The following is a 23,468-nucleotide window of genomic DNA, read 5'->3' as shown; positions in this document are numbered from 1 at the left end:
ATGGTAATACTTGTGTCACAGGGAGTTGTAATTAATATTAGCAAAATACATCCAGCTGTAAGATGGTCTATAAACTGCTTTCTGTGAGCAGTCTTTCAGCATTAATGTGATTATTATTTATTATTATGGTTCTTTTCTTTCTGTTCTGTCTTGCCAAGTCTCCGAAGAGACTTTATGAGTTACCTGGGGCAGCTGGGGATGTAAATGTGGGGGTGCATCTCTGCGCCACTTGCTTCCAAATGAAATTCATTAACTGAAAGTCATTAAGTAATACCGTGTTGCCACCGGTCTGTAATCTGAGTAACTGACTGACTCTCTGTCCTTATTCAGAGGAAGAACCTGAGCTTGGAAACTTATCAGTGTCAGAGACTGGCTGGGATGGTTTCCAGCTCACCTGGACAGCAGCCGACGGGGCCTATGAGAACTTTGTCATTCAGGTGCAGGAGTCTGATGATCCAGAAGAGACCTGGAACGTGACAGTCCCCGGCAGACAGCACTCTGTGAACATTACAGGCCTCAAGGCCAACACACCTTATAACGTCACGCTTTACGGTGTGATTCGAGGCTACAGAACCAAACCCCTTTATGTTGAAACCACGACAGGTATCTTTTCATCCAGCCTAACGGCTCCCTTTCGTTGCAGACAGGGACATGAGCCAGAGCTATTGCAACTGCTTGACAAAGCTTGTTCACTCGGTCTGCTTTGCATGGGTGCACTGAACTCATTAAAGCTTGGCTGAACATCTCTGGCGTGGAAATGTCTCATGATCAGACTTTCCAATAAGAGTCTCAGTGCCCCCACGGAGCCATTTTGCTTTCAGGAATGCTCTTTTTACCCCTCTCAGAATGGCTTGTTTTGTTCCCTTTATTCACTTTCCTGCTAGCTGACGCTAACTGCAAAACCCAACTGGCTGTTGCACATGGTCAGGAAAGTCCAGGTTGCCTTGTGAAATTATATTTGTAGCCCAAATAAGCAAAACCCAAGGGCATGTTTGAGTTTTGCCTTTCAGAAGCTATTTCTGAAATTACACACCAGCTTCTGCATAAATACAACATGGAGGGCATAATCTGACTCAAGGACAAGGCCCTTCCATGTGTTCTCATATGGAGAAGAACACAAGTAAATTTCTACCAAGAATATATTGAGCTCCATGAAGTTTAAACAATCAGATTGTTCTGAGAAAGATACAGTGCAAAAAGGCCACATTTAACCAAAATACTGTGCCATAACACTGAGCTGAAAGAAGGAATGTAAACCTCACGTCATCAGAAGTTTGAGTGAGGCTAATCAAGAGCCACAAACATCATTTTGTGGCTGATCTTGTGAAATGCTGCACTGTGGATAAAGGTTTGCTGATCATGAGCTTCTGCTGTGAAAAACAAATAGAAATGTCTGTCCTGTGTGGCTCAGTGAATCTTTCAGGTGTTAGGATCTCTGTAATGAGCAGGATACGAATTGGCAATAGAGGGGCACCAGTGGCTCTTCCTTTGGGTGACTCCCCTGGGCTTCCTTACAGACCTTGCAACCTCCTGCCACTGTGGGACAGCCAGAGCTTGCTCATATGTATATATATGTATACATGTATATGTATACATATATATACATGTATAAATATCTAAGGTGTGGGGGGCAGAATGGCGAGGCCAGTCTCTTTTCAGTGGTGAGTGGAGACAGGACAAGGGGAAACGGCTGGAAACTGCAGCATAGGAAGTTCTGCACAAACATGCGCAAGAACTTCTTTACAGTGAGGTGACGGAGCACTGGAACAGGCTGCCCAGGGAGGTGGTGAAGTCTCTTTCTCTGGAGATGTTCAAGACCTGCCTGGACGCCTACCTGTGCGACCTGGTGTAGGGAACCTGCTTTGGCAGGGGGTTGGACTCGATGATCTCTGGAGGTCCCTTCCAACCCCTACAATTCTGTGATTCTGTGATTCTGTGATATGTACTTTTCCCAAGCACCTATTGCCCAGCACAGAAGGGGGTAAAAGTACATGCAAGAACAAAACAAAATGAAAGCATTATACTCAGCAGAGCTTGCCTATTTCAGTAGTGCTTTAAGTGGCTTGGCTTCAGTAGAAATGTGTGTGGCACAGGGCACTTGCCTTGAGCTGCGTCCTGCTGCAGTCTGGGAGCGCTGTGCTTTGAGGGTCTGGTAGCAGATTGCCCATTGAAAATAGACAAATGTGGCAAGGCAAAAGAAGTTGTAGAGGAACAAACAAGAAAACAGACATCATGGGTGTCCTGCCCAGACACGCAGTGTGCTCTCCTTTTATTGACATAATGAAAACAGCTGAAGATTCCCTGCTGAGGTTTTCCCTTCCATTTCTGGGTCATCCTCGGCATCCGGCTTTTCAGAATTTTCCCTTCTGGGGACTTTCAATTGTCAGAATTTTCTGAGCCTTCCTGGAGCAACGTCAGGGATGTCTGCAGAGAGGAAGAAACCCCAAGGCAGCTATCACTGCTTTGCATTTTGGCTCCAGCTCCCAAATTACATGCCAGCTTTCATAAACTTAAGCTGAAAGGGAAACTAGAAGAACTAAAACAAAACACAACCTTTTCCTCTGGATACAGCTTTTCCTCTAGTTTTAGCTTCTCCTAAAACTGGAAGCTGACTTCTCCAAATGCCCTGGGGTGCTTGGAAATGTTACTTTGGGATTTCTTTCATGCTCAGACCCCAAAGATGCATGGCTGCAAAAGGAAATAGCTAAAGCTTTTAACCTTCCTTTTTTCCTTTCTTTTTTTTTTTTCCCCGTCTCTTTTTCCTCTTTTTCAGCATTTTGAGTTGCTGTCGTTTCATTTCTTCCCTTTTAAGAACTATTTTGCCTGTAGCGAGCTTTTACTTAAACCCTTTTCTCCAAGGGCAGCTTGGAGTGCTGTCAGCATGAGCAGAGCGAAGCAGATCATTTCTGAGCAGGTGGGGGTACGGGGCTGTCCCCTGCTGACCAATGTTGTTTCCCTCCTCAGGAGCACACCCCGAAGTTGGTGAGCTAACCGTTTCCGACATTACTCCTGAAAGCTTCAACCTTTCTTGGACGACCACCAATGGGGACTTTGACATCTTTACTATTGAAATTATTGATTCTAACAGGTTGCTGGAGCCCATGGAGTTCAACATCTCAGGCAATTCAAGAACAGCTCATATCTCAGGGCTTTCCCCCAGCACTGATTTTATTGTCTACCTCTATGGGATCTCTCATGGTTTCCGCACACAGGCAATAAGTGCTGCGGCTACAACAGGTATATAAAACCTACCTCAGTGCTAACTCTCCTTTCTTCTAACTCTTCCTTGCAGGTTGTGCCCATTTCCCTGCCCTCAGATACCCCATCAGTCTGCCCACTGCCAAATTCTCTACCTCACTGTTTGACACCTTCTAAAGAAGACCTGCCGCAGACATTTTGAGCTGTGAATGTTAAGCCACCATCCCATCCAGCAAAGTCAGTCAATCACAATGTGATGCAATTTCATTCACATAATAATGTGTTAGCTCTTGTTCAAACATTAGGGTAGGGACAATCTCTGAGACCGATGAGAAGCAAAACAAATTTCCCAAGAAGCAAGTGGCAGATGATTCGTTATGATGGCTTTGTAGTATGTGCTGTGCAGCATTGAGGACACACTCCTTCTTTCAGATAAGCCAATTTATAGGTACAGTTTTTATCCTGATTCTCTAAACAGGTTTCAGGCAAATTTCAGTCTGTCAGCAGATTCCTACAAGGCCAGTACATTGCTGGAATTCAGCTTCAGACTTCAGTTTTGATTTGATGTTGGTAAATGAAATAGGTAGGCATTTAGCTGTTGGCACATTGCACGTCCTGAGGTTTTACTGTTGATAATATGTCCAAAAAAGGCTCTCAAAGAGAAGGAAGTGTCTAATGTGCTTTATCCAACTACAGCATGGAAATGGAATAAGAGAGGATGAGAGGGCTAGGTTACAGAAGCAGAAGGTGCTTCTCACAGCAGACAGATAATAGCCCATGTTGTGATCATTTAACTCCTCTACCAATTTTTGCCTGCTGACATGGTCTCTGGAAAAGTTGTCATAGCTATTTATCATGGCAGGAGATTAAGGTAGTCAATGACGTCAAGTTTAATATCGAATATCAGAGGTCAAGATAAAGCAGAGTTGCATTTTCTAGCATCAGTAGATTGTGAATCTCCTCATTGAATCATGGTAAAGTGACCACTGAGGTTATGGTATGGAAAACATCAAGAAGTATTTGGCTAGATGGTCTTTGTGATCTGTGGCTCATGTAAATTCAAACTTTCATTTTACTGCTTTGGGTTTTAATAATTGCAACGCATTTCCATTTGTTTTTCTTCCCATAGTAGAGGAACCTCTCCTTAGCAAACTCACTGTATCAAATGCTACCTCAGACTCCATGTTGCTCATGTGGGAAGCACAGGACAATGCCTTTGACCATTTTATTCTAGAAGTCAGAAACTCTGACTCCCCTTTGGACTCACTGGTGCAAATAGTGCCAGGGGCCTCCCGGCACTATGTAGTCACCAGCCTCAAAGCTGCCACTAATTACACTGTCCAGCTCCATGGTGTAGTTGATGGGCAAGGTGGTCAGACCTTGACAGCACTGGCAACCACAGGTATTTCACTGTTTTGACTTCTAGGTTTGCTTTTTTCTCTTCTTTCTTTTTCTGCCCACCAAACTGCTCTGAAACGTGGCTCCAACTCATCATCCTTATATTTCATACTTTGATAAAGCATAGGAAGATCACCATGAGGGGAGGCTGAAATAAACTGACCTCGTGAGTGCTTGGAAAGAGAGATATCTGGGACAATGGAAAAGGCTGGAAAAGTGCCCCCAGCATTAAGGGAGCCAGTTGTAAAACACGATTGGTTTCATTATATATACACTTACCAGCGAGTGCTGTGTATATATAGCTGACATGCTCCAGATGGTTAATTCTTTCACAGAATATCTTTTCACTTGGTCTGAGCGATCTGCCTGTTCATCCCATCCTCACTTGCTTCCTTGTGGGTGGGAGGGCTTTGTAGCTTTGTCAGCCAGAGAGGCACCTGCATGTCATTTTGGTTCTTTGTTCTTAAAACCAAATGTCATCCAAGACATTTGCATCTCTTGTGGGAGTTTTGTGCAGCATGCTCAATGACCAGCCAAAATTGCATGGAGTGGTGAGACCACCTTCTGCTAGTTCTGGCATTCTTCTCTGCCCGGCATTTTTAAGCATTCCAAGCAGAAAACTGGGCTTAAATAGGAAGCCCACCCTTTCTTGATGGTCAGCCCACCACACTGCTACTTGTATTGCTGTCTTTTAGTCCTTGAGACCTGTCGGGTTTCACCGTAGGTCAGAGCTTTTCCTGTGGTGATGGTGATTCCAAGAGCTCACCGAGACTCTCCTGAAGAGAGAATTCCAACTCGTTTTGCATGTAGTACTCTTTGGAGTCTGGGTGTTGTGTCATGAGCCTGCCTGACTGGATGCAAATGGCATGTGAAGGAATGCAGCCATGTCAGAACCAGACTGGAAAGGATCGGTTTTGTCACCTCTGAGCTGCATGCGGGGCTGATGGCTCCATGCTCAGTCTCACTGGGTTCTTCACTCGATCCTGTCTGCATTGTGGATATTTTCTCATCTCCTCCCATCTTCAGAGGTATTATGCTTACATGGTGATGTCTTCACTGTCAGCCATGAAGGCATTGATTGGCAGCATGACAGTGGCATGTGTCCTTAATCGGGGCCGCTTGGATTCACTTCTTCCAAGACTTTTCCATTGAGGGAGGTCAACTATTAATTAAAAGCAATTGGGGACAGCTGGTAAAAATTGGAACATCTTGCAGCAGTTCTTGTTTTAGATAACAAAAGGATTTTGTTCTTTCACTCTTCTCGGTCAGTTTGATACATCCTTCTTGCTTTTCTCCCAGCATGTATCACTTGTACAGTTTTTCCCTGGTGTCGTACTGGCTGCATTTCCCAAGGTGTTCTTGGTTCAATTGGCAAGAGAGAAAGAGAAATTCAGATTCCCAGGCCACCTGACTGCAGGGTTGTGTTTGTGGCCTTTCTGTGCTCTAATGAATCTTTAATGATTTTACTTTAAATGGAATAGATTAAAATAGGAATGGTACCCTTTCTGTAGCATGAAGGCCAAGTTTCTGAACAGTCAGAAAGAGGGAGAGCAAGAGCATTGCTTGGTTGTTTTTGTCCAGTCCATTAGATGCTCTTTGATTGTGCCTAATCAGGGGACAAGGAGCACCTTAGCCATTGAGTCCAGAGAGGTTTTGGCCTGAGATTAGTGCTGAGATGATCATTGCTAGGACTAAAATCCCAATAAATTTCTGGGTCCAAAAATATGAGTATCTACAATGCCAGACAACAAGAACACTAAGCAGAAGCTGAAGTCTGTGTTCAAGGACATTTGTTTTGATCCTAATTTCTGCCTGAATCCTACTTCAGAATTGCTGTGAGTCTGGGTATTCCTGTTAAATTTCCAGTGCTGAGTTACTGCACTTTCCATGGTTGTACCATGGGGCTGCTTGCTGTTGATGCTTCAGTAAATCAAGCCCACATTTCAGTAAGAAAATTTTGAGCATTTAAGAAAACCGAATGGAAAAAATAATTAAAAATCAGCACTAATTTCACTGGCTTCTTTCCAAAACCTTACAAAATAGTTGTTATGGTGCTCCTCCTTTCCTCAACCATTGCAAAACAAGGCTAAACCCTTCAGCTTTAGCTTTAAGTCTCTCTAACCTCCCCCCCCCATGGCTAATTCTTCCCCCCACCCCAAAGTAATGCTCTCTCTTCACCTGTGTTCCTTTTCTCCTTCAGAGGCTGAGCCACAGCTGGGCACGCTCACACTCACAAATGTCACCCCCGACAGCTTCAACCTCTCGTGGACCACAAGAGATGGGCCTTTTGCCAAGTTTGTCATACACGTTAGAGATTCCTATGCAGCACACGAACCCCAGGAGCTTACGGTGTCGGGAGGTGCTCGCAGCGCTCACATCTCAGGCCTGCTAGATTACACTGGCTATGACATTAACATTAAGGGCACCACCGATGCAGGTGTTCACACAGAGCCCCTCACTGCTTTTGTCATGACAGGTACCTGCCGAAAGGTTTGGAGTATGTTTATCAGTTGATAAAATATATATATATATATTCCCGCATGGATAGAAGTGTGGACTGCAGCACTGAGTACCCAGCATTGATGCTTTCATTTGAAGCTTAGCACAAGCGTGGGTTGCAGCAGGCATGTTGGCCTTAAAAAAATTTTAGGAGGAGTAATAGTTCAAAATTATTCAAGAGCTCTCTGGAGTCTTTCTCTCATGAGTTATGATCTTTTCTAACTCTCGATGATTAAGGGAGAAATTTGTCCGTGCTTCCACCTACACATCCATTATACATCCCTACGCCTATACATCTTACACCTATACATCCCTGGAGGCACTGAGGGCCAGGCTGGATGTGGCCTCTGGGCAGCCTGATCTGGTGGTTGGTGTCTGTGCACATAGCAGGGGGGTTTTCAAACCAGGCCATTCTATGAACTCATCTATGAATAACCTACGTATGAATAATTTTATCTGGGATTTGTGAACATCACATACTGATATAGTCAAATAAATACTACAGTGTTCACATTCTGTGTGTGACATGGTCAGTGTGCACTGCTAGGGCTTGTCACACAGACCTATGGAAGCCTAAGTAGGATTAAAGCAAAAATTGAGGACTTTTCTTATTCTGCCTTGCTTCATTGATGCACAGTGGGAGCACTCCTTGAAGGAGCAGCATCCCTCACAGCACTGGGGCCAGCACTTTCTAAGAAAATCAGTGACCATGATCCCTTCCCTTACGATTGCATTTTGCACCAGCTTTGGCCTGCCACCTGATGAATGTTGTTACAAGTCAAGGAGTTTTAAAACTCTTCCACTTTAAAAACAAACCATGGGCATTAGTGTTTTGAAAGGAAGCTTCCCACAACAAGGTAAACACATGACACCCCACACCACAGTTGGATGTGCCAGCAGTTTGCAGAAACCTCCTGGGTTTAATATACTGGTGTCACTCCACACCTATTCCAGGGATACTCAAACAGAGAGCCAATGTCATCAGCTGTGAAAAGTCAAAAAACAAACCTAAAACTCTTAGCCAAAGAAAATTTTGCTCTTTAACTACTTCTCCTCTTAAGTGAGTGGAATTTGAGCAATGGAAGACTGGGTGAGTTAATTCCTAGGCCAACACAATGTGGTTTGTCAGATTGTTTAGAGAATTCTAGCAATGCCTGGGATGCTGTGTCAAGGCCAGGCGTAGCAGAGCCAGCTGATCTCCCTATTTGACTCATCAGATTTTGTGTGAGCTTGACTGTTGTGTGAAAATTTGGCCTTTTTGTCTGAGAGATGCAGTGGGAAAGTTTTGAGAAATTGAAACAGCTCTGAACTTTGACAAACAGATACAAACTGATTATAGCTGATGTAAAAAAAAAAGAAAAAAAAAGACCCCTCACTGGAATTTCTTTAAGCTGTCAGCATGCTACATTAGCAGCTGCCTGTGAAGCTCTTTGAACAGGTTATTGCTCTGTTCTGTGATCATTAGCCCCTGCCCTTAGCCGGTGCAAATTCTTGCTTCTCTCCTGTTGCCCACAAAAGCAATTTTGAAGTGTTTAGTTCTTTCACTGGCTGTGACCTGGCTGATGGATGTCCTGCTTCTCGCAGTCCTGCTGGCATCACTGACCTTCTACTGCTGCAAGAAAAGGCTGGAGATACTCCTGTGAGGTAGAGAGGAAGGAATGTAAGGTATAGGAACTGTGAATGTCAAGGTTGAGATGTCCCTAAAGCAGCTGTGGTGGTGGCAACTGAAAGGAAATGAAAGCTTTGTGCATAAAAGTTTTAAAGCAGTTTTGGTTATATCTGCCTTTTAGTGCATGTGCAACAAGAGTAATGTGCTTACCTGTTGAGTTTTGAAGGAATTTCAAAGGAGCTTGTGAGATGAGGTGTTAAGATGTGCTAGAGGAAAATTAAGAATTGAACATTTAACTTTTGGAGGCTCCATTGAAAATCCTGGTCTCGTGATCCGGGCTATGCACTTCAATTAATACCATATTTTGGGGGAGAAAAGTTGTGATTTGTGTCTGGTGGAATCTGTGACATTTTCTAATTCGCTATTTTTTTTTTTTTTTTACTTCTTTTTTTGTGTGTGTTTTTGCACCTTCCCTTCTTTTAGAGGCCATGCCCCCACTGGAAAACCTAACTGTCTCTGATATTAACCCTTACGGGTTCACAGTGTCGTGGATGGCATCGGAGAATGCCTTCGACAGCTTTCTTGTAGTCGTGGTGGACTCTGGCAAGCTGCTGGACCCACAGGAGTTCCTCCTTACGGGAGCCCAGCGGCAACTGAAGCTTAAAGGCCTTATAACTGGCATTGGCTATGAGGTTATGCTTTATGGTTTTGCCAAGGGGCACCAAACAAAGCCCCTAAGCACTGTGGCTGTTACAGGTATTTTAATGTGAACAAATTGTTCTCTTCCACTTCTTCTCTTTCTTGCTTTTCTTCTCACACGGAAGTTGTTTCATGCAATCCGTTTGCAAAACAAACCTTGGCTTTTGCATCCCTTTCTGCATCGTGGCTACACATAACTCCTCGTGGTTGATCGGTTCACCAGTGAAATTCCATTCCTTTTAACTTGATGTTTCCTTTTTCTCTTTGTGAGGGATCCTGTAGAGACGCATGACGTGGGTTGAGGGGTGAAAATTTCTGCTATGTTCATGCAGGTACTTCTAACTGGAGTCTTTCAAGAGAAATAGCTGCATGCGGGAGCTCGTCTTGTTAACAGCTGCTGGGCACCTCAGCATTCTCCAACTTGCCAACCATCGGGATCTTCAGGAGGAAATCATCCTGGTTTTCCTGCCTATGGCCTCGTTTCTTTCACTCTCTCTGTGTTCCACACACAGAACACAGTGTGGTCACTGCCAACCATAACGTTGGCATCTCTTTCCACAAAACCTTAGCTCGTGTTCTCAGCCTCATCATAACTGCTGTCTTCCAGCAGCATTTGAATAATTTTCTTGGAAAAGTTGTTGCAGACTGATTCTCCAGCCCTATAAGCCTCAAGTCTCATCTCCATGTTGCTGATGATGCAGCAGTAAACCTGACTGCAGGTTCGTGAGAAAATAAATAGGAACATCTTCCTCTGGAAGATAAAAGTGCATCAGAGATGCTCTAAGACAATAAGCACTCCAACAGCATTTCTGTTGGTAGAGATGCTTGACCATACTGAGCTGAAGGTGTTTTGTGGTTGTTTAATAACTTACAGCTCCTGGGATCCTCTTGAGTGGGTTTGTTCACCAAGGACAGCAGGTCTTGCACATTGCATTTAAGTGTATGAATTGTCATGATTCCCCATTGCTGCTTCAGCATTTGTTTTACATCAAACTGAAGGGTTCTTCTGATCTAAAGCATCACAGAGGCCAGAAGTGCATGGAATAAGGGTTTTGCATGAAGGAAAAGACTCTTTCAAGAAGCTTCCATGCTGTCTTCCTAACAGACAGAGACCTGACCATGTTACAGGCATGCCTGCAGATCTATATAACATGAGCTTGTTTTCATCATAGCTAAAGGTTTCACGTGCGATGGGTAACTCAGTGAAAAGTAAGGGACCAATGCACTTCCAACTTACTATCAGCATGTGTAATTTTGCATGGCAGAGGCAAATGACGTATTTCCATGTAGTGGACTTATGGTAGAGAGAAAAGTTTGAATGACCCACAAATGACCCTCATATATATTCTTTGGTATGTGTTAAATGCTAATGTTCTCCTTTTTTTTTTTTTCAATAGCCAGCAGATTCTTTCCCTTTCTTTGAACTGTGGTTGGATGCTTGCAGTATGCTATAGGCAGACCTCAGGAAGGTCACTAATGAACTGATTCAAAGAATCACTTTTTTTTCCCCTACTGCTATCTTCTCCTTTTTTAGAGGCAGAACCCGAGGTCGACAACCTTCTGGTTTCAGATGCTACCCCAGACGGCTTCCGTCTGTCCTGGACTGCAGATGATGGGGTTTTCGACAGTTTTGTTCTAAAAATCAGGGATACCAAAAGGAAATCTGATCCACTGGAACTCATAGTACCAGGCCATGAGCGCACCCACGATATAACAGGGCTGAAAGAGGGCACTGAGTATGAAATTGAGCTCTATGGAGTTAGCAGTGGACGGCGCTCCCAACCCATAAACTCAGTAGCAACCACAGGTATTGTCTTCGTGGTAGGAAAAATGTGTTCATGCCTAATTCTGTTAACATTTCTCCTATTCCTAGGTGGTCTGAGCGGTTACTGAGACCTTCAAACTGTCTCCTGCATGTCACCTACCCGAATTTTGATTGCACATATTGTTTTTGCATGCAAATTTGCAGATTCTGGTCATGTAAAAAGTTCTTAAGGCTTAGGTTGAATTCTTCAGATTAACTTAAATGAAGAATGGGTTCATAACTAGAAGCATTTCATTTGGGCATTTTTGAATGGAACTTTTCATTTTTTTCTCCAGCAATATAATGATGTCATTTTGAAATATTTAAATATGAAATTTTGAAATATTTAAATGAAGCAATGCTCTTAGATCCAAATTCTCTCTTTAAAAAACGTGGGGCTTACTGATTTGAAAATACAGTGATTTGAGATCATCCTAATTTTGGGAGGAGGGGGATGAGAAGAGGATGGTTGACTTCAGAGCAAGAGGAAGCCAACAGAAATATGTAAAAGATTTTGTGTCCAGCTATAACCCGCAGCAAAGGACCAACAATAGCTCAGTATGGAACAGCTGATCCTAAAATAGCATGACCTCGCAACTCACCTCAGTGTCTGCGGTGGCAGTTGTTAGCATGGAAAGGCACATTTCTGAGCAGCTCTACTATCTGCCATCACAGCCCTTGAATAAACACATACCCACTCACCCGGACATTTACATGCATCCATCGCGGGGCACCTTTCTCTGGGCTCCTGTGGGCTGTCTCATAATGGAGAAGGATGCTTGAAGTCAACTGCACTTATGAGCAGCCCGTCCCCACTTTCACTGACTTTGGGATATTTATGGTAAACCACTAACTGTTATCATTTTCCTCATGACTACATTCTAATTTGGTCCTTTCAGGGAGATTTAGCACACGTCACCTCATAGCGCCAATAGCCCCAAAGATGTTTTTCAGCTGTAAATAGCCCATGGATAATTGATAATGGAGTTGGAGCCACAAAAATCCAGCTAAATAACTCAAATTGCATGTTACACTGCATCAGATGCTGGGGCCACCAAAGCATCTAACTAGTTTCTTATTTAGGAGTTGGCTATTTGGAGAAATGTGTGTATTTATAACAAATCCATTTTAATAGCTAAGTAACATTTGCTACTTCTGCAATGGGTGGCTTGGACAGGTTCGTGTGCATCCTTGCTTTATCCTAGCCTGTGTGCAGTGTATGAGCAAGCAAGAAATAAGTGTCAGAATGTCTTCAGCCTTAGTAAAGGAAGCAGAAAAATCCCGCTAGGAACAAAGACTGCCAGCACACAGACCAGCAAACCTAACCCAAACATTACCATGGAAATGAGGTCATGAAAATGAAAGCTGGAAGGATTGAAAATCCCACTCTGTATTTATCGCTCACACTTCTCCCTTCTTCCCTACATGGGCACATACCCTTGTGTAAACATATGCAGTCATTGGGGATCAGATCTGCTACTGGTGTAAATCAGTGCAGTTGAAGACATCTGCTTTAAGCATTGCTAAGCAACCCTCTCTGGAGGTCTGACCTCGTATCTCTGCATGCAAAGCCATCACCCACTGGAAGGAAGGAGAGGGAGGAAAGACCTTGCGTGTTCACCATTGGGTGCACTGTCCTCCTCTGTGGTTTCCTTCCTTACTTTCACCAACTCTACTGTGATAGAGGACATTAACCATAAGATCACTGCAGGGCAAGGCAGCACTGCACAGAGCTGCAGTGGCTGATCAAGTTGGCATGAACGAGTTTGCACACTGGTGCTCTCAGAGGAAGTGTCTCTTGGAGATTCTTCTGTATAATATCTGTGGAGATGCAATTCAGCTCTCAGCAGGGGACTGGTGGCTGTGTGCCAGTTAATATCCTTGGTAGGAAGTGTGGGACTCATGCTGCTAATTTCCTCTTCTTTAAATGGTGTTTTGCCACATTCTGATGGGATTTTTCATCTGAGAGGATCCAAAAATGCTCTTCATATGTAACAAATATAGTCTAACGCTTCCTGATTCTTAGTAGAAGAAAGCCTGTGAACATATTCATGTAGTCTGATAGTGAGGAAAGAGCATATTTAGCAAAAAAAAACAACAACAGAAAAACAATAATCAGAGCTCTGCAAGTATCACAGACCTCAGGCAATCCTCAGTCTCAGGTAGAGCTAATGAGAAGTGGTGCTGGAGGATGATGCTAATGATCTGTGTCTGTCCAACAGCTGCACTGAGTTCTTTTGTGATAAAAAACAGAAGCACCCTGGCCTGTTTTTTTTTTTTTTTTTAATGCCTGCTTAATTCTGGCTTTCAGGTGGCTCAAGATGGTATTACTTGCTGCTACTTCATTTCCCTGTGCTCAAAGGAACCACTCCGTTACCTCTCTGGTACTCATTCAAAGACTGGTGCTTGCCAGGAGGATCCCACATGCTTTGTTTGCCATGTTTGCTCCTAGGAAAGCAGATGCAGTTGGGGTAATGGGGGTGTAAAAGTCTTATGTAGTTAAGGCTTTTCTTACAGTTATTTGCTATGCTGCACTTTACCTGATACCATTGTTCCATGGACTTATCCATCACAATTTAGATTGAGTAGCCAGTTTAGGTGTCATGTAGCTTTGCTAACCCTACCTTGCTGTCTTCCTTCTCTTACTCTTTCTTTCTCTGGCTGTTCCATGTGGTCAGGCCCCCCAAGCCCAAAATGCCTTGTGAGAAATGATTTACATTTCTCTTGAGGGCTCGGTTGTTTTTCCTTCCTTGACTTTCGGTTGATTTAGTGCATTGCTGCTGGAGCTTTGGGGACACATGGAACAAACAGCCCTCTTTGACTCCTTTCCCGCAGACACGTTCTTTCCAATCTGTTTCAAGCACAGTCACTTTTTTTTCCTTCTTTTGCCACTTTCCCCTTGCCCACAGCTTGTTTCCACCACTCTTTATGTGGTTTATGTTTGGGATCTGTCGCCTTTGTGCTAATGACTAAGTCAGTGTGTGTGGGCTGTTTGTTTCTTTTCACATTTCATCGTTGTTTTGGTTACAGTCAAAAAAGCAAATTGGAAGTGAGATGCTGAGTGTAAACTCAGAAGTGGCAGATCCCTTCACCATGTCCTTTCAGAAGCCCTTACATTCACGTCTTGCTGTAGCTTACTTAAGCTCTAAAGCAGAAAGTTTCAGATTGTGCTACACGTTGGTTTGCATCTTCAGATTGGGTCATTTTGGTAACACTCATTAGACTTTGTTTGCAAGGCTAAACTACGAGGTTGTACCAATGAGTGTGTTCCAGCTTACCAATCTTATTTTATACAGGCAAATGTCGTGCTCAGGTTTGGACAGGGTTATGTTGGGCTGTATGGCAGAAAGCTGCAGTGATACCACAAGTGCCTTTCCTATGTAGCTAGAAAAAAATCAGGTCTCTAGTAGTGTTTGCAGGAAGAAAACCTAATATTGTAGGGTTAAGCCAACAGAAGTTACAGGCAGGCAGTTCTTGAGAGGATGGTTGCTACGGGGCAAAATGAGCCTGGGTCTCTTTTAGGCATCCTACAGTAGAAGGTTTATGCTCAAGGAGAGGCATCTCTGCACTGCTAAGGGTTGCTGTGCGTCACAAATAGGGCTACAAAGCTCAACAGAAAGATTAAAATCATCCAAGTGAAACTATGTTAGAAAAACTGATAAGTACAATGCTAATAAAATAGTACCTCCTGTAAGTGTTGCTCCATACACTGAAATCTCTGTTATCTTGTGGACACATCTGTGGTATTTTTAAGTTAGAAAGTACTGTAATATTGCTGAAAATGGAAAATTAAGGCCGAGTAGATTATTGCTGTCGGTGTGTGATAAAACCATTAAGTGGTACTGCCCGCGTCCACGTTGCCTTGTAGAGTACTGATAGCATCAGCTCCTGGCACTCAGGAGTAACACAAGTCACAGCACCAAGGACTGGCAGAGAAATTATTGACCTTTTCTCTCTCTGTGGTGTGTTTGTCCTCTCTTCTCCACCGACAGTTGTGGGATCTCCCAAGGGAATCGCTTTCTCAGACATCACAGAAAACTCTGCTACAGTCAGCTGGACCCCCCCCCGCAGCCGCGTGGAGAGCTACAGGGTCTCCTATGTCCCCGTCACAGGAGGTGAGTGTGGGGACATGGAGGGAGATGGCAAAGGGGAAGAGTGAAAAGTGTATCTCAGAGATGGCCCTCAGAACAACAACTGTAAGCCGTGGTTATCAGACTTCTCATAGGCTGTGATATTTCTTAGTAATCCCCGTTGTTGTTTCAGTATTATATCCCTGTTTTAGCGTTCTGCTTAAACAATTTCTTATACTTCAGCACGTTTTTAGCGTAACTGAGGGACACCTCTGGAAGGGAACAACTATTGAGCAAACACTGCATATGCCAGGATCATAAATAAGTGCTTTTAAGTAAGACAAGTAAAGATCTAGGTCTCTAGGCAATGTAAATGTACATGTATAGTGATCTCACAAAAGAAAAGGAATGGCCTACAATCATGATCAAGCATTTGCCCATGTGTTCTGCTGGAATAAACCCAGGATTTGAAAGAAGTTTCTGTCATAAACCTTCACAACTTACAATAATATACAGTATATATCTTTGTTTAAAATGAGATGAGTGAAGGAAAACATCGTCAGACTTGGTTTATCTTTGTCCATCCTCTGCAAGAAGCCAAGTAGTTTTAAACTAGAAAGCCCTATCCTTGCAGGTGTAAGAATTTGTATGCAGGTAGTGCTGTTTTCATCTCTTTTATAAAGTTATGATATCAGAAATAATGATTTTTTTCCTTACTGTTGGCATACCAGTAGGAAAGAAAGAATTGTCTTTGTCAGGTGTTGTGGCCACAGTTTGTTCTCCCATTAGTGGTTGCAACAAACTGGGGAAAAATTCAACTCCTGCACATGTGAATTCACACTGGTCACAATGTGTTTAACCTGAAACACACTTCTTTCAAGCATTTATGGAGAACTGCCATTAATCCATTGACATTGACATTTGTCCTAGGCACTCCCAATGTTGTTACAGTCGATGGAAGCAAGACAAGGACAAAGCTGGTGAAGTTAATCCCGGGCGTAGACTACAATGTTAATATCATCTCTGTGAAAGGCTTCGAAGAAAGCGAACCCATCTCTGGAATTCTGAAAACTGGTAATACATAAACAGCAGGTTCTTATACACGTTGTCTGCATCACAGAACAGACTCAGGAATGAAGGACTTTGATCTTGTCCCCTCTTTCCTTTGTGTCTTTGTACTTGAAGTAAGAGCAGAGCTTGCAGGTTTGATCAGGCTCCCACTCTGCTAAGAGCAGAGTTGACTTGCAGTGAGGCAAAGACTGTCCGTATGTTTACAGTCCTAATGCACAGAAACAAAAGGAAGTTTAATGAATATCATTCTACTGATGTGGGAGCAAAGAACCAGCTCACTGGGCAGTTCAGCCCACTTTGTGTTGTGTTCTCCACATCTCCCACATTCGCAACTGTGTCCTAAGCATAAAAGCATCCTCTCTCTTGTTCTCTCTCGATTTTTTTCCTACAATATACTTTTAAATATCCCCATCGGAAATTTTTTTGCTACCATGAAGTCTCATTTGTTCATTATTTTTGGACTCTGACAAGTGTTCAGAGAACTGTGGCAAGGACAAGATGATGTAGATTGGATAATAAAGTGCAATTTATAGACTGTTCCAGCCATACTGGGGGCAGGCATCTCTCCCAGCACAGGGAGAGCATAAAAGGAGGTGCAAAGCAGAGTCCCACAAGGAAGTAAGGCATGGTGTTTGGATGGTTAGCTGGCTGTTGCATTGGTTTATTTTTATAAGTGCAGGGCGAGCTGTTGGAAGGTCACAGTGGCTATCAATTGCCGTCACATTAGTTATTTTTCCCAAGCTCTGTCTCCTGAGTTCGCTCCAAGAAGCAGTCCAGACTTGAGGGTGTTGAGAGAAATATGTCAGCTTGACAGAGCTGTTAAGATTGATGTTATCAGGACTGATCTGAGAATGCAGTTAGTTATGTCTGTTCCCAGTGTTTAATCTTTCCACGCGTTGACCTCCCGTCTCCAGTGGAGGCATTTGATGTCTCTTTATAGGCACTGACGTTTTTTCTGCAGAGCTCCACTATTCCAAAGGGAACCATAAAAACTGCTGCATTGAGCAGTAATGTTTGCACATTTTACATTCTATGGTTACAACAGAGAGTTGCACAGAGCTGATAGTAATTGCCAAATTCCTTCATCATGTTATCGTTTCTTCCAGCTCTGGACAGCCCATCAGGACTGGTAGTGATGAACATTACAGACTCAGAGGCTCTGGCGACCTGGCAGCCTGCAATTGCAGCTGTGGATAATTATGTTGTCTCCTACTCTTCTGAGGATGGTAAGAAGAGTTTGGGATGGGTTGGGGAGCTGTGATTCCAGGACAGGCTCAAAAGGGAGCGGGTGGCTGCCACTTGATGGAGACGCCTTGCTGAAAGCATGTTAAAACCCACCAATCTAGTTAATGCTTTCCTAATTCAGGCATGAACAAAGATACTTCTGAATTCATGAGCTTCTTGAAGAGGTGCTATAGCTCGTAAGAACACTAGAGAGTGCTAACACTCTTAGAGAAGGCTCTGCCGTTAACCCAGGATCACCTAGAGGAGCACACAGATGAGCATACCAAGGCATGCCTGAACGACTGCCTCTCTTCTGTCTTTGCTTCTTAGAGCCAGAAGTCACACAGATGGTATCAGGAAACACAGTGGAGTATGACCTGAACGGCCTTCGACCTGCGACGGAGTACACCCTGCGGGTCCATGCTGTGAAGGATGCACAGAAGAGCGAGACCCTCTCCACCCAGTTCACTACAGGTGCTGTGTCCCACCTTGCTGGGAGAGGAGCCGGGCTGCCATCTCCTTGGTCTTACACAAGGCTTACTTTCCTCTACTGTCACCACCTCAGCCAGCTTGTATGCTTTTTGCTAGAAACTTGAATTTTGAAAGCACTCATACCATGTTTTTAATCATAAAAATTTAGGATGACTTTTTTTTTTTTTTTTCCTTCTTTAATTTTCAGTTTCTGCAGAGGGAAAGTGTGCCTTCCTAGCCTGTATTCATATCCTCCCTGTAACCTCTGTGCTAAACTGTGTCAGTGTGTGATTGTAATTTCTCTGCTCACTCCTTCAGGACTCGATGCTCCAAAAGATTTAAGTGCTACCGAGGTTCAGGCAGAAACAGCTGTGATAACATGGAGGCCTCCACGTGCTCCTGTCACTGATTACATCCTGATCTACGAGTCCATTGATGGCAAAGTCAAGGTAGAGCACTTGTATCCAAACCTGAAGGGCTGTACCTCAAAACTGGACAGTAAAGATGCACCAGAAAGGGTTCTGATTTTTAGGGAAGCATATTGCCTGATCACGCTGAAAATCAGTGGTTAAAGTTACACACACACACACAAAAAAAGCTTTTTGAGGTCTGGAGAATGAAATTTCCAGATTTGTCCTAAAGGATGATCTTGCTCCATTGTTTTGTGAGCTGCGCAGAGTCACCTATTCAGTGTGTATGTTCAAATCGTGTAAACTTTTGTGCTGACCTGCTTTTAAACCACACAGCTTAATGACTATGGCATGAAACATTCACTTCCATACAACTTTCCTGAAGAAAGCGAGCAGGAGAAAAACCTTTGAGGAATACAAGTTTTGCATGAAATAATATTAATGGTTAAAGATACAACCATAATCACCACAAAAAGACACTGAACTATGTTACAGTTCCACTTAGTACGATTTTCACACTGTGGTTTCCTTGTGTTGTTTATCATCCCCATAGGAACTTGTCCTAGAGCCTGAGACGACCTCCTACACCCTGACAGAGCTGAGCCCATCCACTCAATACACAGTGAAACTCCAGGCACTGAGCAGATCTATGAGGAGCAAAACAATCCAGACCGTTTTCACCACAAGTAAGAACCTTAGAGTGTGTAAGCAGATGAAAGTGCAAAAGTCCCATTCTCCTGAAGCTGTAGTATCATCTGCTTCCCCCAGACTGGAAGGATGACTTTTGTTCCTTTATATCCAGCCACATTCTCTCTGTTGTCTTGTCCTTCTGATGAAACATCCTGCCTTTCCCATGTAAAATCCTGAATAGGATCTCACATCTCAAAATCCACGCTGACCCCTTGAGTTATCTTTATCTCGGTGTATAGCAAGTTGATAGAACAAATCAGCTTTTTACATTGAAATGAAGCAAACCACATCCACACATCTGTTCAGGAGTCTTTGGAGCTGAATTTCTGGACAAGTTTTTTTCCTCCTGTTTCTGAGATCAGTTTGTGTACTGTCACACTGGTATGTCCATTCCAGCTCTAATAGGACAGCCCTGTGGTAAGTTGAATTCCAGAGTAGATTGGGTTCTTTGAAGAATACTTCTCAGTTGACATATTTGGCAGTCACTGGTCTCATTGACACATCTTTTGATGACAAGAAAAATACAATATTGCTTAGTATTAACTGTAAAACCTTGCCTATCGTCTCCCTTTTCTCAAGCCCAGCAGCACTTTCAACATCTCCACTGCTCCATCTGCCCTTGTACCAACTTCAGCCCAAGGACTCGTGGAAGTCACACAGCCCCCATTCTGCTCCCAGTCAGTCCCTATGTAAAGCAGGGTGACACCAGAAATAGGAGAATTCATCTGTGTGTGTTCAAGAGACATTTGGCTAACTGACAGGGGTTGCCCATTTAAATGTTGAGGTGGCAGATGTACTCCCCTCATAACAGGGAGTAGTTATATGGCATTTATGGTGCTCCTGAAAGTGTAGACAGATGTGCAAAACCTTACCCAAAAGAAAAATGCACGTCATCTTATACTTATTGTAATTTTTTGCGTGTGTATGATAGCAATTACAAGGCAGTTTCCGGGCTTAGCACATGACTATGCTGTTGATCACCACGAGTCATTTGAGTTCAACAAGTTGATTATAATTGCTGATCTCTCAAGGACTGTTTTCTATTTTCTTTTTTTGTGTAGCTGGTCTTCTTTATCCTTATCCTAAAGACTGCTCCCAAGCTCTCCTGAATGGAGAGGTCACCTCTGGGCTCTACACTATTTATCTGAATGGAGACAGAACACAGCCTCTGCAAGTCTTCTGTGACATGGCTGAAGATGGAGGCGGATGGATTGTGAGTAAAAAGGGGAGCCCATGGCACCCTGATATGTATCTGCATTGCCAAGAACAAGGGTAGGTCCTATCCCTGCTCTCCTTCATCACTGCTCATAGAGCTGTTACTGGAGTATCAGTAGACGGAGGAGAAGCTGAAATGACCATCTTAGATACCTTAAAACAGATAATAAAGTGAAACGAGGGGAGACTGACTCAATTTAGATGGGAAGGCGAGTTTAAAGATGCAGAGAAGAGAAACCAGAAGAATGAAATAGAGAAGTCTTACTTAAAAAAAAAAAAAATAAGGAGTGTTCACCAAATCTATGATTAAGTAACTGCAGTGAGACTGCTGCCTGAGTGATAGGGGCAGGGGAGCAGCAATGCCGAGCTCTGCATTACCAAAAGCTGCACTGCTAGCACTCCTTCTGTCTAAGGCAGTTTGAGTGTAACTCTTCTTGCATGCTGTGGCTGTAGGTGTTCCTGAGGCGCCAAAATGGAAAGGAAGATTTCTACAAGAACTGGAAGAATTATGTGGCCGGATTTGGAGATCCTAAGGATGAATTCTGGATAGGTAAGTGGCAAGAATTTATCTTATTCTAGAAAGCCCAAACAAGCAAAAGAAAGCCCAAAAGACAAGGTGCCATTCTGAAGCCTCTGCTCAAGCATTTAAAGGGGAACACAGTCCAGGCAAAGGAGGAGCAAGCTGCAGGGGAGGCTGAGATTGCCAGGTCCAACCCAGTCCCCTTCATAAATGTCAAACCTCTTGGATGACCAGATGTACCAAACTGATGCTCACTGGTGCTCTGTAAGAACCTGAGAAGCAGCTGCAGGTGCTCTTCTTGCTGTACTCCTAGGATATCCTTAATGAGAAAAACACTACAATTAATGAAGTGAAGTGGGGTAAAAAGCAAATGTGCAGAGGCTGGACTACATTTTATTTGCTCATAGATGGAAGACAGTGACTTTCACGCAGCATTGGCTTTAGTTACTTTTCTCAAGGTGCTCCATGCTGCTGTGATTTGAAGGGCTGAGATAGTCTCTAAAACTGTTTCTTCATTTTGTGCTGATATTGTTCCACAGTTTTAAATAGCTTATCTTCCTAACTGGTGTTATTGTCCTGGGGTATCTGTCCTGGGATATCTATCCAAGCCAGTTTGACACCCTTTATAGGACAAATGGATCATTCTCGTATTTCCACAGGTCTGGAGAACCTCCATAAAATCAGCTCTCAGGGGCAGTACGAGCTGCGTGTGGATCTGAAAGACAGAGGGGAGACAGCCTACGCTGTGTACGACAGGTTCAGTGTCGGAGATGCCAAGACCCGGTACAGGCTGAGGGTGGATGGCTACAGCGGAACAGCAGGTGAGCTGAAATAGGTATTTCTTCTGTTCTGCAATTTCCTCTCAGCTGAGTCAAGCTTCCAGCCTGTGCACGTTGAAGATGAGCATCACAGTGGGTCCCTCTCTCTGGATGTCAGGCGTTTGAAAATATGAACGTATCAGCGGTTTTTATGTTTCCGTTCTAAATCCTCTAGTTATTTAGATGCCACTTTTTATGGCATGCTTGTGACAGAATATAAACAAGTATACTAAGCAGCCTCATATCTCATTTGGTCAATACTCTGCTGTCATTTACGCAGCCAATAATAAGATGGCATGGTCTCGTCTCTTCAGTGGAATATGCAGCAGAGTTCTGCTATGACATGATTTGTAGTTTTGCTGAACAAAGTGGTTTGAGTTGCCTTCTGATACAAAAATTGTGTGCTTTCTTCTGAAGTAAAACAAATCAATGTTGAAGAAGCTTAGATACACAGCCAGATGCGTGGTACAGCCCAAACATTATGTGCAGGATGATCACTCCCATGTAATCTAAGCCACACAAGTCACTGACTTTGCTTTTTCTCTTGTCCTTTCCATCCAGGTGACTCCATGACCTACCATAATGGAAGATCCTTCTCCACTTTTGACAAGGACAATGATTCTGCTATCACCAACTGTGCTTTGTCATACAAGGGTGCTTTCTGGTACAAGAATTGTCACCGAGTCAATCTGATGGGCAGATATGGTGACAACAACCACAGTCAGGTGAGTTTGGTGTCTGAAGGCTTTGTGTCGGAAGGAGAGGAATTGCAGTTATCTGTCTGGAGGTTCAGCTAGCCAGAAACACAGCCAAGCCCACCCTCCAGAGGAAAGAATAATAGGAAAAGAGGGACAACTGCTCACAAAACAAGAATGCCATGTCAGCTGGAGAAGTACTGATGGTTTTGTATGACTTTCCATGGATATCTCAAAAGTCTGCAGGGAACAACTGTAGTTTTCAAGTGTGAAACAAAATGCTTATCCTGAAACAAAATGCTCTTCCTGCCATGAAGGCCAGGCAAAAAATGACAGCTCTGGGAAACAGCTTATGACTTTGTTTGTACAGGCTATGCGTGCCTGTGGCCAGAGACCTGTACTTCCCAACGCCCCTTTGATTTGCTGTGTGTCTGTTACCAAGTTAGAGTGGTAATAGATTGGCACAGACTGCCCAGGGAGGTGGGGGAGTCACCATCTGTGGAGTTGTTCCAGAGCCATGGTGATGAGGTGCTGAGGGATGTGGTCAGTGGGCATGGTGGGGGTGGGTTGAGGTTGGTGATCCTAGAGGTCCTTTCCAACCTTCATGATCTAAATCATGATGATTCTAAAAGCTAAAACAAACGTAAAGGCTCTCAACAGAGAAAGAAGTGAAGTGGATGTGTGACTTCTCACGCTTCATCTTTGTCTCTGCAGGGTGTTAACTGGTTCCACTGGAAGGGCCACGAATACTCCATCCAGTTTGCAGAGATGAAGCTGAGACCCTCCAGCTTTCGAAATCTGGAAGGAAGACGAAAGCGAGCATAAAGCCTTGGGGCGGTGAAAGGGCTACAGGCAGGGCGACGTGGGGAGGGACAGAGAGCGGGGGGCGTGGGGGGATCTGGCATCACTGGGGTGATGGGGGTGAGGAGCTGGTAGTCGTACCAAAGCATCACAACCCTTGGCACAACAGCCCAAACAACGAGCCTTACGTGTCCCAGCAATTCCAGCGGAGCAGCTCCAGCTCTGCCCACCACTGATGTCCTTCACGCCAAAGACAACGATCTCAAGGGTTGTATG

The 23,468-nt window shown here is 43.8% G+C and overlaps 1 protein-coding gene across 2 annotated transcripts in view; it reads left to right on the top strand.

The window, feature by feature from the left end:
* The window catches only part of TNC (tenascin C), a gene marked incomplete at both ends in the record, with an annotated part of 41,181 nt that extends 17,965 nt beyond the window's left edge, over window positions 1-23,216 (top strand). The window contains 15 exons of one of the 2 annotated variants that reach the window (XM_079544769.1): window positions 331-603; window positions 2,965-3,237; window positions 9,188-9,460; window positions 10,938-11,210; window positions 15,200-15,322; window positions 16,208-16,351; window positions 17,455-17,574; window positions 17,903-18,046; window positions 18,362-18,492; window positions 19,007-19,139; window positions 20,205-20,356; window positions 20,812-20,908; window positions 21,538-21,699; window positions 22,258-22,421; window positions 23,106-23,216. In XM_079544769.1, the coding sequence (XP_079400895.1) occupies window positions 331-603; window positions 2,965-3,237; window positions 9,188-9,460; window positions 10,938-11,210; window positions 15,200-15,322; window positions 16,208-16,351; window positions 17,455-17,574; window positions 17,903-18,046; window positions 18,362-18,492; window positions 19,007-19,139; window positions 20,205-20,356; window positions 20,812-20,908; window positions 21,538-21,699; window positions 22,258-22,421; window positions 23,106-23,216 (2,573 nt within the window). The remainder of the gene's footprint in view (window positions 1-330; window positions 604-2,964; window positions 3,238-9,187; window positions 9,461-10,937; window positions 11,211-15,199; window positions 15,323-16,207; window positions 16,352-17,454; window positions 17,575-17,902; window positions 18,047-18,361; window positions 18,493-19,006; window positions 19,140-20,204; window positions 20,357-20,811; window positions 20,909-21,537; window positions 21,700-22,257; window positions 22,422-23,105) is intronic. The other variant, XM_079544770.1, reaches the window with a different exon arrangement.
* Window positions 23,217-23,468: the final 252 nt, after the last annotated feature.

The sequence above is a fragment of the Tetrao urogallus genome, assembly GCF_951394365.1.
Source record: "Tetrao urogallus genome assembly, chromosome: 19".
NCBI lineage: Eukaryota > Metazoa > Chordata > Aves > Galliformes > Phasianidae > Tetrao > Tetrao urogallus.
The sequence above is the reverse complement of the archived record's forward strand: the minus strand, read 5'-3'. Positions and strand labels throughout refer to the sequence as shown.